Consider the following 15,103-nt stretch of genomic DNA (forward strand, 5'->3'; position numbering starts at 1 on the left):
CATAAATGTTTCTTGAGCAGCAAATCAGCATATTAGAATGATTTCTGAAGGATCATGTGACACTGAAGACTGGAGTAACGATGCTGAAAATTCAGCTTTGCATCACAGGAATAAATTACTTTGTCAAATATATTTAAATAGTACACAGTTATTTTAAATTGTAATAATATTTCACAATATTACTGTTTTTTACTGTATTTTTAATTAAATACATGTAACCTTGGTGAGCAGACGAAACTTCTTTTAAAAACAGTAAAAATCTTAGTGGTTCCAAACTTTTGGACTGTACTGTATATATATCTCAAATGCTGGGTAATTTTATTAGGTTATTTTTAATATTTTTACCCAGGTGCTGGTTTCTGTATCTCAGCTGCTGGGTCATTTTTAATGTCAACCCCCCTAATATACCTACCCAGTGCTGGGTAAATGCAACCCAATGTTGGGTAGTCTGTCCCAAACCAGTTAAAACTGGTACTTAACAATAATTTTGTTAGCTGTTCTGAAAGAAAACTTTCTGAGGGGAAATTCCTGTTTCCTTCCTGAGGGGAAATTAAGGTTTGTATTGCATTGTATTCTTATCAAATTATTACAGTACTAAGAGGAAAACATCTGTAGTCTCACATTTCCCCTTTCTCACAGTCTGCTCGCAAGCCTTCTACAAACGAGAGAAATTTTAGAGTGCATTTTTATTATTTAAAATTAAAAACTAATATCAAATTGACTGACCCAGCACTGATTAAAAAAATAACCCAGCAAATGTGTTAATGTATAAAACCCAGCATGGGTTCTGTCCAATATTTACCCAGCGCTGGGTTGCCAAATAACCTAAACTGGGTTGTTTTTAACCCAGCAGTTTTTAGATAATCAGGCCGATTTGAGGCCCAATTCTCCCCTTCCGACAAGATAAACTCCAGATTATCTTGATGGTTCCACAGACTTTCTTATCAGATTTTTCTGTGTTGTGAGGTGTGTTAAAAGAGATAGTTCACCCAAAAATGATTTACACACCCTCAAGCCATCCTAGGTGTATATGACTATCTTCTTTCAGTCAAACACAATCTGAGATATATTTAAAAATATCCTTAGTCCTCCAAGGTTTATAATGGTTGTGAATGGCATTCTGAAGCCAAAAATAATGCATCCATCCATAAAAAAAGTAATCCATACGGCTCCAGAGGGTTAATAAAGGCCTTCTGAAGTGAAGCGATGCATTTTTGTAAGAAAAATATCCATATTTAAAACTTTATAAATTCAAATAAGGACCGTACACAGAATGCATAAGTTGACTTGCGGCGGAAGAGTATCCTTTGATCAGTGGTGTTCTGAAATGAGGAGGCACATTTTTTATTTATTTATGAATCAATGTAAATTCATGTGCCTTACTCTTAACGCTGACACATCTTCCTTGTTAAATGAACATTACTTTACATTACATCAAAAAAGAAAAAAACAAACCAAATGCAATTCTATTTTGTAATTTTACATTAACAATGCAATGTTCTATTTATCAAAACCAAGTCAATCTCATCAAGTTAATGTTTTAAGCATTTCTACATTCATTCCAAAATAATTACTAAAGGCAATAATAATTTAAACAATATATTTTATTTGTGTATTGATGTTTTTCCTTTTAATTGTCAACTTAGGCTATTTTGGATCATTGTAAACACTGTCTGTCACAGACACGAATTGTATTTTTAATTTCAGCTGATTGCACTAAAAAACCCTGCAGTCATCATGTTTTCAGTCCATTTCAAGTTTGATTTTGACGCGACAAAGCGGTGATATCTAACTGGGTGATCTGTTTACTTACTTTTCAATTAGTCTTACCATTGACGCCATCATTTGTTCATTCAAACTGACGTGAGGAACGCGCACGTCAACAAGAGGCGGGATTTAACGCACAAACCAATCATATCCAATCATAACCAATTACATCCAATCATAGCGCGATGGAGACATTGCCTCCTCTCACATGACCTTCCCCCATTCATTCTCAATTACCCCCCACAAAACCCACCGCACGCCGGGGGTCTAATGGTTTTCTATGGTTTCCTATGAGAGCAAAGGGAGGCATGCCTCCTGCTGTAACTTCACCTGCGGGTGTCGCTGTTGGGCAGTGTTCCTTTAGAAATATGCGTGACTTGCGCTCTTTTTAATGTCATAATTTGTAATATTTGTGTTGTTTTTTATGTAATATGGATTATTATATCATCCTTTCTTTTTTTTTTGAGGAGGCTCTGCCTCCCTGGCCGCCTCGGAGGAAACGCCCATGCCTTTGACCTGACGCACAACATAACGAACACAACATAAAGAAAACAAATAACTGGTCACGGATTATAAGTCTAAAACGATAATTTTTAAGGAGAAATTTCGGAGGATTTCGATATAAGAGAAGAGGAGCTTAAATTTGTTGCACAGCCCTATTTGTTTGAACTGCATGAGGCGTCTAAGCTTACGATACTCCTACATCCTGCGTCATGCATCACGTCAGAGGATTACTCATTTGGCGCAAGTCGACTTGCACATTCTGCGTACGGTCATCTGACAGAAGCTAGTTATTTGAATTTATCAAGTTTTAAATATGGATATTTTTCCTACAAAAACGCATCGCTTCACTTCAGAAGGCCTTTATTAACCCTCTGGAGCCGTATGGAGTACTTTTTTTTTTATGGATGGATGCATTATTTTTGGCTTCAAAACAGGGACCCCCATTCACAACCATTATAAACCTTGGAGGACTAAGGATATTTTTAAATATATCTCCGGTTGTGTTCGTCTGAAAGAAGATACATTCAGACATATACACCTAGGATGGCTTGAGGGTGAGTAAATCATGGGATAATTTTCATTGTTGGGTGAACTATCGCTTTAAAGGATTAGTCCACTTTTAAATAAACTTTTCCTGATAATTTACTCACCCCCATGTCATCCAAGACTTCAGTCGAAAAGAAATTAAAGTTTTTGATGAAAACACTCTAGGATTTTTCTCCATATAGTAGGCTTCAATGGGCACCAAACAGTTGAAGGTCAAAATTAGTTTCAGTGCAGCTTCAAAGCGTTCTACACGATCCCAGACGAGAAATAGTGGTCTTATTAAGAGAAACAATTACTAATTTTCTAAAAAAAAAAATTTTTTTATACATTTTAACCAGAAATGCCCATCTTGAACTAGCTCTCTTCTTCTTCTCTATTTGAATTCCAGCAGTGTAGACACTGCTAAGTGTATTACTACCCTCCACAGGTTAAAGTTTGGACTAATTTTTATATGCAATATGCTAGTTCAATAGTATATAACAGTTAGTTCAAACTTTGGCCTGTGGAGGGCAGTAATACACTTAGCAGTCTTAACTGCTGGAATTCTAATAGAGAAGAAGAAGAAGAGAGCTAGTTCAAGATGAGCATTTAAGGTTAAAACTATATAATTTTCAATTTTTTTCAGAAAATGAGCAATGGTTTCACTAGATAAGACCCTTATTTCTCGTCTGGGATCGTGTAGATCAATTTGAAGCTGCAGTGAAACTAATTTTGACCTTCAACTATTTGGTGCCCATTGAAGTCTACTATATGGAAAAAAATCCTGGAACGTTTTCATCAAAAACTTTAATTTCTTTTCGACTGAAGAAAGAAAGACATGGACATCTTGGATGACATGGGGGTGAGTAAATTATCAGGAAAAGTTTATTTGAAGGTGGACTAATCCTTTAAGAGTGATTGCACTGTGTAGATTGTCATGTGAAACTGAAATCAGAAAGCGAACATCCATTGGACTTCCACAAATTTTCTGTAAAAAGCAGTCCAAACATTATTCGCCACTTCTTTTTGCCCGTCGTCCACCATGTTTGTTTACTGTAAAGTCAGGTTTTGAGCGATTTTGAGAGATTTCCCGTGTTCCCAGTTGGGAATGTTTATTTGGAATGGAATCTGTTAGTGTGTGGAGTGCTGTCTTGGTCTCCATACACTCTATAAGCACAAAGCTCAGGGTTGCCAGGTTTTCACGATAAAACTCACCCAATTGCTCCTCAAAATTAGCCCAAAACTAGCCCAATGGCATTTCAGGAGGATCCCACAGTATTAAAAAAAAAAAAAAAAAAAAAAAAATTCCTATTTTCTAAATATCACGTTATTTTGGGTTGATTTAACCCGCGGACATGAAAAAACTGTTTCGCGGCAATAAAAGTAGCCCAATTCCACGGGAAAACCAAGGACTTGGCAACACTGACTAAGCTCAACTTAGACTTTTTAACAGAATTGGTGTGTGTGCATGTGTGTAACAAAAATGAGCAAATGCTCATTTTACATCCCTCAATTTGTCTTTCTCTTCCAAGACTTAGGCCAGGGGTCACTGTGATTTTGCCAAGTAAGACATTTCCTGGATCAACATATTTTGTTGATCCTGGAACAACATTCCAGTCTGAAAATTTAGTCTTAACCCTATTCCTACCCCTATAATCCTACCCATAACTTATCCCTAAAATCAGAGGGAAATGATAGTTGCATAACACTGTTGTGGAAGCACCTAACCCTGGCTGCAAGCCTAAACTTGACATAAATGTTAAACGTGTCCCTCAAATCTGAAGAGTTGATTGGAATGTTGATCCAGGAACATGACTGTCTTGGCAAAATCACAGTGACCTAGGCCAGGGGTGTCCAATCCTGCTCAAGATCTACTAGGCATACTAAACTTCCAGTCAGGTGTGTTGAGGCAAGTTAAAGCTAAACTTTGCAGGCCAGCCTGTATTACAACTGTGGTATGTTAGCTATTTAAATGTGTAGGTAGCTGTTTTTCATAACAAATGCTTTAGATAAAAAAGAAAGAAAAAAGGACCCCCAATGTTCAAACCAAAACTATGTCATTGCCAGCCTTATGATTTTTGCTTCAAACGAAGAGTTCCTGAACACTAGCATTTTTTTCGATTATGCAAATAAACTAAACCAGTGAAGATAAGCTTACATGGAAAATACACAGGTATGGAATTATAGTTGTAAACTGGAAACCGGTTTATTTGACTTCCTGATACTATTGCCGTTCGTTTAGAAATATTTACACAAGACCGCATCAGAGGCATTTCATCCAATATGAAAATTAGGTCAAAATTCAAATGTGTCTGACTTCTTTCTGCAGAACACAAAATAAGATGTTTAAAGGGTTAGTTCACTGAAAAATGAAAATTCTCATGTCGTTCCACACCCGTGAGACCTTCGTTAATCTTCAGAACACAAATTAAGATATTTTTGTTGAAATATGATGGCTCAGTGAGGCCTGCATATGGAGTCATGTCAAGTCACCTTTATTTATATAGCGCGTTTTACAATGCAGATTGTGTCAAAGCAGCTTTACATTGATAGCTGGTACATAATTTGGCTGCACAGCAGCTCTTAAATAATAGTGTCAATGCAGGCAGATCAGAAGCACTGTTGAATAAATGTCAAGAATACTATATGGAGCAATGACATTTCCTCTGTCAAGATCCATTAATGTACTAAAAACATATTTAAATCAGTTCATGTGAGTACAGTGGTTCAATATTAATATTATAAAGCGACGAGAATATTTTTGGTGCGCCATTTCAAAACACTGCTTCAGGAATCACGAGACTTTGGCGCTCCGAATCTTCCTGAAGCAGTGTTTTGAAATCGGCCATCACTATATAAGTCGTTATTTAGTTTTTTTTGGCGCACCAAAAATATTCTCGTCGCTTTATAATATTAATATTGAACCACTGTACTCACATGAACTGATTTAAATATGTTTTTAGTACCTTTCTGGGCATTGAAAAAGGGAGTGTTCTTGCTGGTGATGCAGATCTCACTGAGCCATCGGATTTCAACAAAAATATCTTAATTTGTGTTCCGAAGATTAACGAAGGTCTTACGGGTGTGGAACGACATGAGGGTGAGTAATTAATGACAGAATTTTCATTTTTGGGTGAACTAACCCTTTAAGTTATAATTTACAGACATGTTACTATTTGCTATAGTGTGTGTGTGTGTGTTGACTAATGTATCTTTAATCATTGTCTCACTGAAATGACAAAATAAAAAAGATTCAGAGAGATATGTTTTTAATTAGTGCAAAAGCATTAGGGATAATGTTGGAAAAAGTTGGATGACTCTTTACAACATGCATTACATTTCCATTGAAGGCTATCTGTATCCTCCTGTGGCACAGCCTTCTTCATGGACAGTATTTGCATATTTGGCATATTTCACTCTGTAACCTACTTGTTTTACAGATTCGTGATGGGAGAAACGATGCTTTTCAATGCTTTGAATCAATTGAACCAATTGATTCGCAAAATGATTCAGTGTTTCGAAACACTACACACTGGTGACCTCTGCTGGTGAAAACAGCATCGGATTTGCACGAATCAGGCCTATTTCAATGTCTAAGGGAGGAGTTTGCAATGTTATAATAGGCTTAATATCATAAGTAAATGAATCGTTAACAGTTTCATCCATCCAGTCTCAGGCTGGCATAATTGTGGGCTAGTCCGATTTATTGATGTGAACACCTCTGAAACCACAAGCCTCTTAGATATATCGATTCCTGTTTTCTCCAAATTTCAGACCTTTTGAAATGATAATTAAGACTTTTACCATTTAAGATATTTAAAGGGGACATATAATGAAAATCTTACTTTTTCCGTGTTTAAGTGCTATAATCAGGTCCCCAGTGCATCTACCAACCCATTAACTTTGTTTTGGCAAGCCTTTCTCTGCAAGCATGTGAAAAAATGATTTCACTCCCCTTGTTACATAGGAAGGGGATCTTATTATAATATTACCGCCCTTTAATATGCACGTTTCCACGCACGGCGCCGCCATTTTGTTTTCGCAATTAAGCAAATATGGCAAAAGTCGAGCAAAGCATGCTAACTGTTCTGTCATTGGCTGCACAGACGAGCACAAACACTATTTAGAGTCTCATTAGCTTGGATAGCCTGCAAGTTGACCCTGGCAAGCTTGATTGCTAAAAAAGGAGCGTTTCTGTCCAAGCAATGTTTTGGAAAAAAATATTAGACCGTTCAAAGCATTTGATAGCAATCATAAACATTAGCCTGGTGTGTATGGCTCTGTTTGACGAACATGTACGCTATGTATAGTGGGAGTCCATACGGTTTTTGCACAAAAGATTAACATGCTAGTGGATGAGTTGAATCAACTCCACAGCAACTACATAAATTTATCCACTAACCGTTCAGAAACGTCCAGTTTCATTCTAAAGTTGTAACTTCTTCCTGAGTCTCTCCATCAGTGTCGACTCCGGTTAGAACAATTAAGGCTGAACACCGTTACTGACAATCCTCATTTTGGCTGCGTGAGATTCTCCAGCTTTGTTGTTGTTGAGCAATCGAAGCGCGAGCCGTTAAAGCTCCGCCCTCTTCTGGAAAGGGGGCGGGGCAGCAGCTCATTTGCATTTAAAGGGACACACACAAAAACGGTGTGTTTGCTCTCAGCCAAATAGGGGCAAATTTGACAAGCTATAGCCTAATAAATTATCTTAAATCAGAAGGCAATATGCACAATATGTTTTTCAGCAGTCATGAACTTGTAGATAATTTGAGGCCTTAGAAGTTCGTGTATCAAATGGGATACAGTAGGATTTATAGGGTTAAAATTTTTAATAAAATTGGACCACACTGACTTTCATTGTATGAGAGAAAAAAAAATCCACAGAAGTAAATCGTACAGTTTTGAAAAAGAGGACATAATTTTAATTACTTTAAGTGAATTAAAGGTAAATTTTAGCTTTAATGCTAACATATTTTAAAGGGTTAGTTCACCCAAAAATGAAAAATGTCATTTATTACTCACCCTCATGTCGTTCCACACCCGTAAGACCTTCGTTAATCTTCAGAACTCAAATTAAGATATTTTTGATGAAATCCGATGGCTCAGTGAGGCCTGCATAGACAGCAATGGTACTTCATCTCTCAAGATCCATAAAGCTACTAAAAACGTATTTAAATCAGTTCATGTGAGTACAGTGGTTCAATAATATTATAAAGCAATAAGAATACTTTTTGTGTGCCAAAAAAAACAAAACGACTTTTCAACAATATCTAGTGATGGCCGATTTCATATCACTGCTTCATGAAGCTTCGGAGCTTTACAAATCGAATCAGTGAATCGGAGCGCCAGAGTCACGTGATTTCAGCAGTTTGGTGGTTTGACATGCGATCCGAATCACTGATTCGACTCAAAAGATTCATAACACTCCGAAGCAGTGTTTTGAAATCGGCCATCACTAGATATTGTTAAAAAGTTGTTTTGTTTTTTTGGCACACAAAAAGTATTCTTATTGCTTTATAATATTATTGAACCACTGTTCTCACATGAACTGTTTTAAATACGTCTTTAGTACCTTTCTGGGCATTGAAAGTGTTAATTATCTTGCTGTCAATGCAGGCCTCACTGAGCCAGCGGATTTCATCAAAAATATCTTAATTTGTGTTCTGAAGATGAACAAAGGTCTTACGGATGTAGAACAACATGAGGGTGAGTAATTAATGACATTATTTTCATTTTTTTGTCTGAACTAAGCCTTTAAGTCCTCTTGTTTTTTCTTAAATTTGTTAAAAATGCTAAATCATGAGTAGATGAGTGCTAAATCATACCAAAGCATATGTGCTTAAAATTCATAAAGTACAATGACACAACCAGTTTGACACTACAGAACTTTACTTGAATTGAATCCAAGTTCATTGTCTATACAAGATATATTTACAATGTCTGAAAGAGGGGAAAGAAACAATAAAATACTAGATTCAACTGAGGTATTAGCTAAAAGCATGTACATGTATTTAACTCGTAAATATCAATCATGATAAACAGTTCGAGATGTGTCATCTGCTTTAGAAAACATCTTATATCACAACATGAGGTAGGAGAGCAATGTCTCATTTTCATGCAAGAGCCAAAAAAAAAAAAAAACCTCTCATCACACTGTAGGATTGGCAACATATTATGCAATGATACACAGAAACACTGCATTTCATATCTCAGAATTACAACTCAAATATCTTTGCTGTTTACAAAAGTCGTAAACAATATCATTTCTATTACAGTGTTGAGTGTGTTCTCCAGCAACAACAAAAAAAGCATCACATCTGTATTTTTTTTTAGTATTCATGTCTCAGTTACACATTAGAAAAGGTGTGATCAAGATAATAGGGACACATGCTGTGCTGGCAGGTAGTCATTTGTATACTACGTGTATTTTTACCAATATAAAAATGTATATATTTGTATTTTCTTTTGTCTCTTTTTGCCATTAATCAGCTCAAGGGAGCCACAGTATTCATTATCCCCTGTAAAATGGGATGTTTTCCTTCAGAATGCAAAATACATGGGAGCTTTGCTGGAAAACTCTAGTATTAGATTGCTTTATGGTACAATTTTGCTAATTATATCATACCAGGCCTATAAACATCATCATATTCAACACCTCCCAAATATGTACATTTTCTGCATTTAATACTGCAAAAGCCAAAAAAAACAGGTTTGTCGTTTCTAGAGTCTAAAGAGTACTGTAATCCTATGCCCAGAATTCAACATGGCATTCTACATAGAAGATATACAGCGCCCCCCTGTGTACAAAATGCAATTTACACGTTTCATAGAATCGTTAAAAATGAAAAGGTACTCTAAAAAGCTTCAGAAATACACTTTAATACCCAAAAACTATCAAAAACAGCATTGAAACTGGCTGCTACAGAGGTAACTGTGGTGAAAATAAAAGAAACCTAATACTGATTGTACAGAAATTGTAGTCGACACACTGTGTGTAATGTATTACAGTGACGAAAACAAATGCTACAATCTCTCAAAAGAACTACACATGATGTCAGAGCTATATATTTGTATATATATATATATTTATTTATATATATATATATATAAAAAAAAGAAATCGCTCCTTTCAGAAAGCATTAAACATTTGCCACTGACACAGTCTCTCATATATCAAAAGTCTCTGGTATCTATATTAGGCACATTTTATGCCCATTTACATAAAGACTACTTTTTTCAGACAATATGGAGGAACGTTTGTTTGAAAGCTTGTATATGTGAGAGAGAATACAAAAGAAAAGAAAAAAAAAAAAAAATCACTGCATTTTAGCAATAATGAATCTTTGTTTTAGCATAACAATATAGTATCTAACAATACATGCATTATTTCACTCCCTTCTTTGTAAGAAATGCTCATATATATATATATATTTGGGGAAGAGGAAAAGCTGATAAGCCAGCCAAAATAACAACAGGTTGTCAGACGCAGTGGGCTCCAGTCAAATGGATGAAATGACCCACTGTAGGGAGACACTGAGGTACCGGTCACTGTTCCCAATCCCCAATGGATGGATGGAGCGCAGGGGTTCTGAGCGTCATGCATCCCACCCCCTACACCACCTCACACACACACACACATCAACAAACACTCTTCAAAAACAATATTAAAGCTTGGGAAGCACCCAGCTTTTGCAAATGTGATCAGAAACCTTGAAAGGTTATTTATAAGAATTTAGTTAATATATTAATGACTACCGTATGTACAAAGTGTATATAAATCTTTATTAGTTAATACATTAAATAATTTCTGAATAAAAGTTCCAAAAAATGGCAAAGCACTCATTTACAATATAGTCTTGTTTTTCGATTCTTCATTGCTGGATATATTCACATAAGTCAGGGCGTTTTCCTCTCTTACGTCGAAGAGGTTTTGCACTGTACACATTATCAGGTTTAGAAAAACGCTGCGTCTTGGCTGATTTTGAAACCGGTGAGTTGCGCACAGTGGAATGTTCTAGATATGTACATCATGAAAGAAGAAGAAGCCTGTATTTCTGTCTAATATTGTTTATAAACTCACTTGGAACTGAAGAATGAATGAACAAACTGTACTACTGCTGCCAAAAACACTAACAGTTGATGTATGGGTGGGCATCGAAGGCAGCTGTCCCATTATACGGAGTGACTGGGAGCTGACGTGACGGCATTAATTCCTTCGTGTCCCTCCCTTGGCCCCCTGTCTGTTTTCCTCGTCTCTGTCAGACCTGTTTGTTCAGTCGTCCAGAATAATGACACAGAGGAATGAAGAGGAGAAATATGAAAAGAAAAGTCTAGGCTAAACACCGATGCACGACGGCCAAATCATTTAACCTGGAATAATCCAGCATTGAAAAACTAGGTATTTTATCAGCATAAAGAAATCAGCTGTGGTTTATGAGAGATTGTGACTCTCTAATTGCACTACTAATGGATCCTTGAGGAACTGACAAATTTAAGGTCAACTGTGTGCTTTGCTTGAAGATACACTCTAAAAACGCTGGGTTAGAAATGACCAACAACTGAGTTAAATGTATTTAACTCAACAATTGTTTAAAAATTACTATATTCCTCACTTGAAATTAACATGTTTCATAAATTAAACATTTATTAATGAGTTTCATAAATAATAAACATTAAATTGCTTATTAATAAATGTACCTTTTGATCATTATTTTTGCCTCTAGTAATTATGTGTCCGATTTTTAATTTCCAGCAATTTTGGGTTCATTTTAAGCCAGCCATGTGGTCATTTTTAAACAATAGTTGGGTTGAATAAAACTACCCAGCATGTTGGACAAACATTTAACCCAACCTCTGGGTCAAAACAACCCAATCATTGGGTTTGTCCATATTTAATCCAGCAATTTTTTTTTTTTTTTTTTTTGAGTGTAGGATGTTGATCTACTCAGTCAATCTAGTTGATCTACTGAGAACTGAGTTTCAAAGTGTTCTCCAGCAGGGGGCGAATGTGAGTCTTTGCTTGCTTACTGCATCACGCAGGAATGAACTGAGTTGTTTGTTATACCATCCTGCAAAGGGTCAGCAGTGCAGACAGGAAACATATAATCAACACCAGACCGAAAAGACAGACGGAGGGAAAGAAAATGGAGGGGAGAAGGAAAGGAAGAGGGATTATGATCTTAAACCAGGGGGGCCTCAGTAAGGGGCGCCTCTCTGAGTGAAATATAATGACTTAAAACATAATATTTTACTGAGATTTTTGTGATATTAACAAAAACTTCTCCCATTTTTTTTTTTTCTGTGAGAAATGATGATACACATATTGAAAATAAAAAAGTAAACATCCACGTGGTTCCTTGCGGCTGCAGGGCATTGGCGTCTTGCTGTTTGGCATCCTGTGTGACAGGTAGTATTTTACTGAGTGTCGGTTTTGTTTCCAGTATCCAAAGAGCTGGGACAGGAAAAGCACTCAAGCACTGTCCCAACGCCACAGGAGGCAAAAAGTCCTGAAAAGAAACGCCTCCTCTGTCCCATCAGCCTCTCAGCACGACTATAAATTAAAACAAACCGAGACACGAAAAGTCTTTTTAAATTAAACACAAACATTGAGGGAACACAAAGGGAAACGTTTATGGGAGAGCTGCTCTTTTCTGCAGAGCTCGTCTTGTGTTTGTCTGTGTCTCTGTAGGGAGTGGGCGAGCGTGTTCCTGGGCTACAGGCGTGGAAGTGTGCGAGAGAGGGGGTGAGCAGTTTATCCGGAGGTTACCTCAGGGGCCGGTGAAATGGGGGAATGCTGGGATTGGGGGCTTGCGGAGGGGGTTGGGGGCTGGGCAGGGCTACTGCTGCGGCTCCCCTTGGTGCCAGACTGGGTCATCTGCAGCTGAAGCTGTGAGATCATGAGCTCCAGCTTCTCTCTGGCCTCCCGTTCTCTGCACAGCTCCTCCTGCAGTTCCTGCCGCTCCGCCTCGGCACGCTCCAGACGCCGGCGCAGCTCGCACAGCTGCACGCAGAACGAGAGGTGTTAGAAATAGGAACGCTCAAAATATTTCATACAACACAAAATTGAACACCAGTGACTTCTGCACAGCGGAGAAAATCTATAGCGCCGCGACAAAAGACCAACTGAATTGAATGTGAGAGTAAAACGTCTGTCTGTTGTCAAATAATACAATCATTGTTGCTCTATTGCATTATCTTCACTGCATCAGTGCGGTTAATGAATTTACCCTGACAGAAAGTCATCAATTTCAGAAAATGTTTTGAGCAATTTCATATCTAATGCAGTGTTATTTTAGTATTATGTGCATGCTATTATAGTATTATTTTTATATTTTCATTTTTCATTTCAAGTTTTAGTCAATTTTTTTATGTGGTTTTTAATTATTTCTAATTTTTTTTGTTTTTCCATGTAAAATTTGTGTTTTATTACATTGTTACCAAAAACAATTTAATAGTTTTGGTTAAAAATAACACTGATCTGATGACACAGACTCCTTTCTTCAGCTCATACTCGTTGATCCTGTTCACTGCCATTATAAAGCTCGGATGCATCAGGATATTCAGTGCTTCCCACACATAGACTTTACTTGGGCGGGCCGCCCACGTATGATAACGGCCGCCCAAGTATATTTAGAGACACATTTTTGCTTTTATTATTTTTATCCTCTTATACTTTTATATCCGCGCAAGATAATGAAACCATCCGCGATCGACTAACTAGTCGTTTCGTACCTGCTCATTATGTGTGCGTCAGAACTGTTTACTCCCGCTAGCATTCCCATGGACGCTGCATGTCGCAAAGTCACAAGGCGGCGCTGTTGCGCGTTCTACAAGCTCACGCGACTTCAAAGTGATTCTCAATCAATGAAAAGCGCAGATTTATGCCAAGCGATTGCTAATGAACTCAAGTTGATGAATTATTACAAAGTCTACTTTATGGCCTTTATATAAAATGTTTTAGACGATTGTAAGAATCTGAAGGATCAGCCTGCAATAGTACAGACATTTCAAAATAAGAGTCCCGGTGTATTTCGGGCTTGTTTATAATTAAAAGTCACACGCTAAGTTTTTTTTTTTTTCTTTTGGGCATTATTGGCATTTTGGTTACACAATAAATTGTATTTAATTTGATTTCCATTTAATTCATAGTAAATTATTGTAGTCTCCCCCATAGAAAGAAAAGACTAAGAACATTATTTGACACATATATTATTCATTTTATAAATTTTACTAGTAAAATCTGTGTCCCATTCACTGAGAGAGACATTATATGACAGCAAGGAGAACACAGGAAAAGGTGAACCATTTAAATGCTGTAATTTTGCATAATTTACAATGCATAATATTAGTATGTAATTAAATATGCTATGTAATTAAAATTAATTTCAATAAATAAAAATACTGTTAAAAATCACACATTATTTGTTTGTCACATGTAGTAGACCATTTTTGTGCCGTGGGTAATAGGAGGATTTTTCGCCCGGCTACCACCGCAAGTATATTTCAAACCTGTGGGAAGCACTGATATTTATTAATATTTCTCCGGTTGTGTTCATCAGAAAGAAGAAAGTCATATTCCCCTAGGATGGCTTGAGGGTGAGGAAAGCTTGGGCTAATTTTCATTTGAAAGTGAACTAATGCTTAAAAGGCAACAGACACATAACATGCACAAACACTAAATCAATGGCTCTCAAAATGTGATTCTGGAAATAAATGATAGTAAACATGAACACATAAACTTCATCTCCAGAGCTGCTTTGAGAGTCACTTCACAAGCTTTTTACAATTTAATTTGAGAAAATCTACCGTCAAATACACACTGAAACTGAAACAATCTTCGCACCAAACCGTCAAAATAAAAGTTCGGTTTAACTTCAAGAAATAGATCACTACTGTAGCCTATACAAAAATGTACTTCTCAAAGTAATAATCGAAATATTGTTTCTAAGGAATAACTTGCAACCAATATATTTTTTCATCCATACAGTTTTGTTGTGCAGCATCTTATTTGACAAAAAATAAAAATGCTATGTTTTGTTTTGTTGCACATTAATTGTTATATTTTCATCTGATTACATTTTGATTAAATTGTTAAAGTTATATTAAATAAAGTTATATACATTTGTATTAAATCATAAAACATTTATAAAGGAAAACACAGAATTTAGGGAAAAATAAAATGGATTTCACGGGGTTAAAAGGTAGCTACTCTGTGGAGTTTAATTGTGAACAAACAAGTTTACATGCTTACATTAAGTCTAACAAATATGTGGAAAGCATTTCCTTCCCCATTAATGGTAGGTAAATG

General features: G+C 36.5%; 1 protein-coding gene across 1 annotated transcript in view; it reads right to left on the reverse strand.

The window, feature by feature from the left end:
• Positions 1–12,028: 12,028 nt before the first annotated feature.
• The window catches only part of skila (SKI-like proto-oncogene a), a 33,177-nt gene continuing 30,102 nt past the window's right edge, over positions 12,029–15,103 (reverse strand). Inside the window, exon 7 of the mRNA XM_048162503.1 lies at positions 12,029–12,796. Coding sequence (XP_048018460.1) covers positions 12,548–12,796 — 249 coding nt within the window. The 3' untranslated portion in view covers positions 12,029–12,547. The remainder of the gene's footprint in view (positions 12,797–15,103) is intronic.

Source organism: Megalobrama amblycephala, linkage group LG17 (assembly GCF_018812025.1).
Source record: "Megalobrama amblycephala isolate DHTTF-2021 linkage group LG17, ASM1881202v1, whole genome shotgun sequence".
Lineage (NCBI taxonomy): Eukaryota > Metazoa > Chordata > Actinopteri > Cypriniformes > Xenocyprididae > Megalobrama > Megalobrama amblycephala.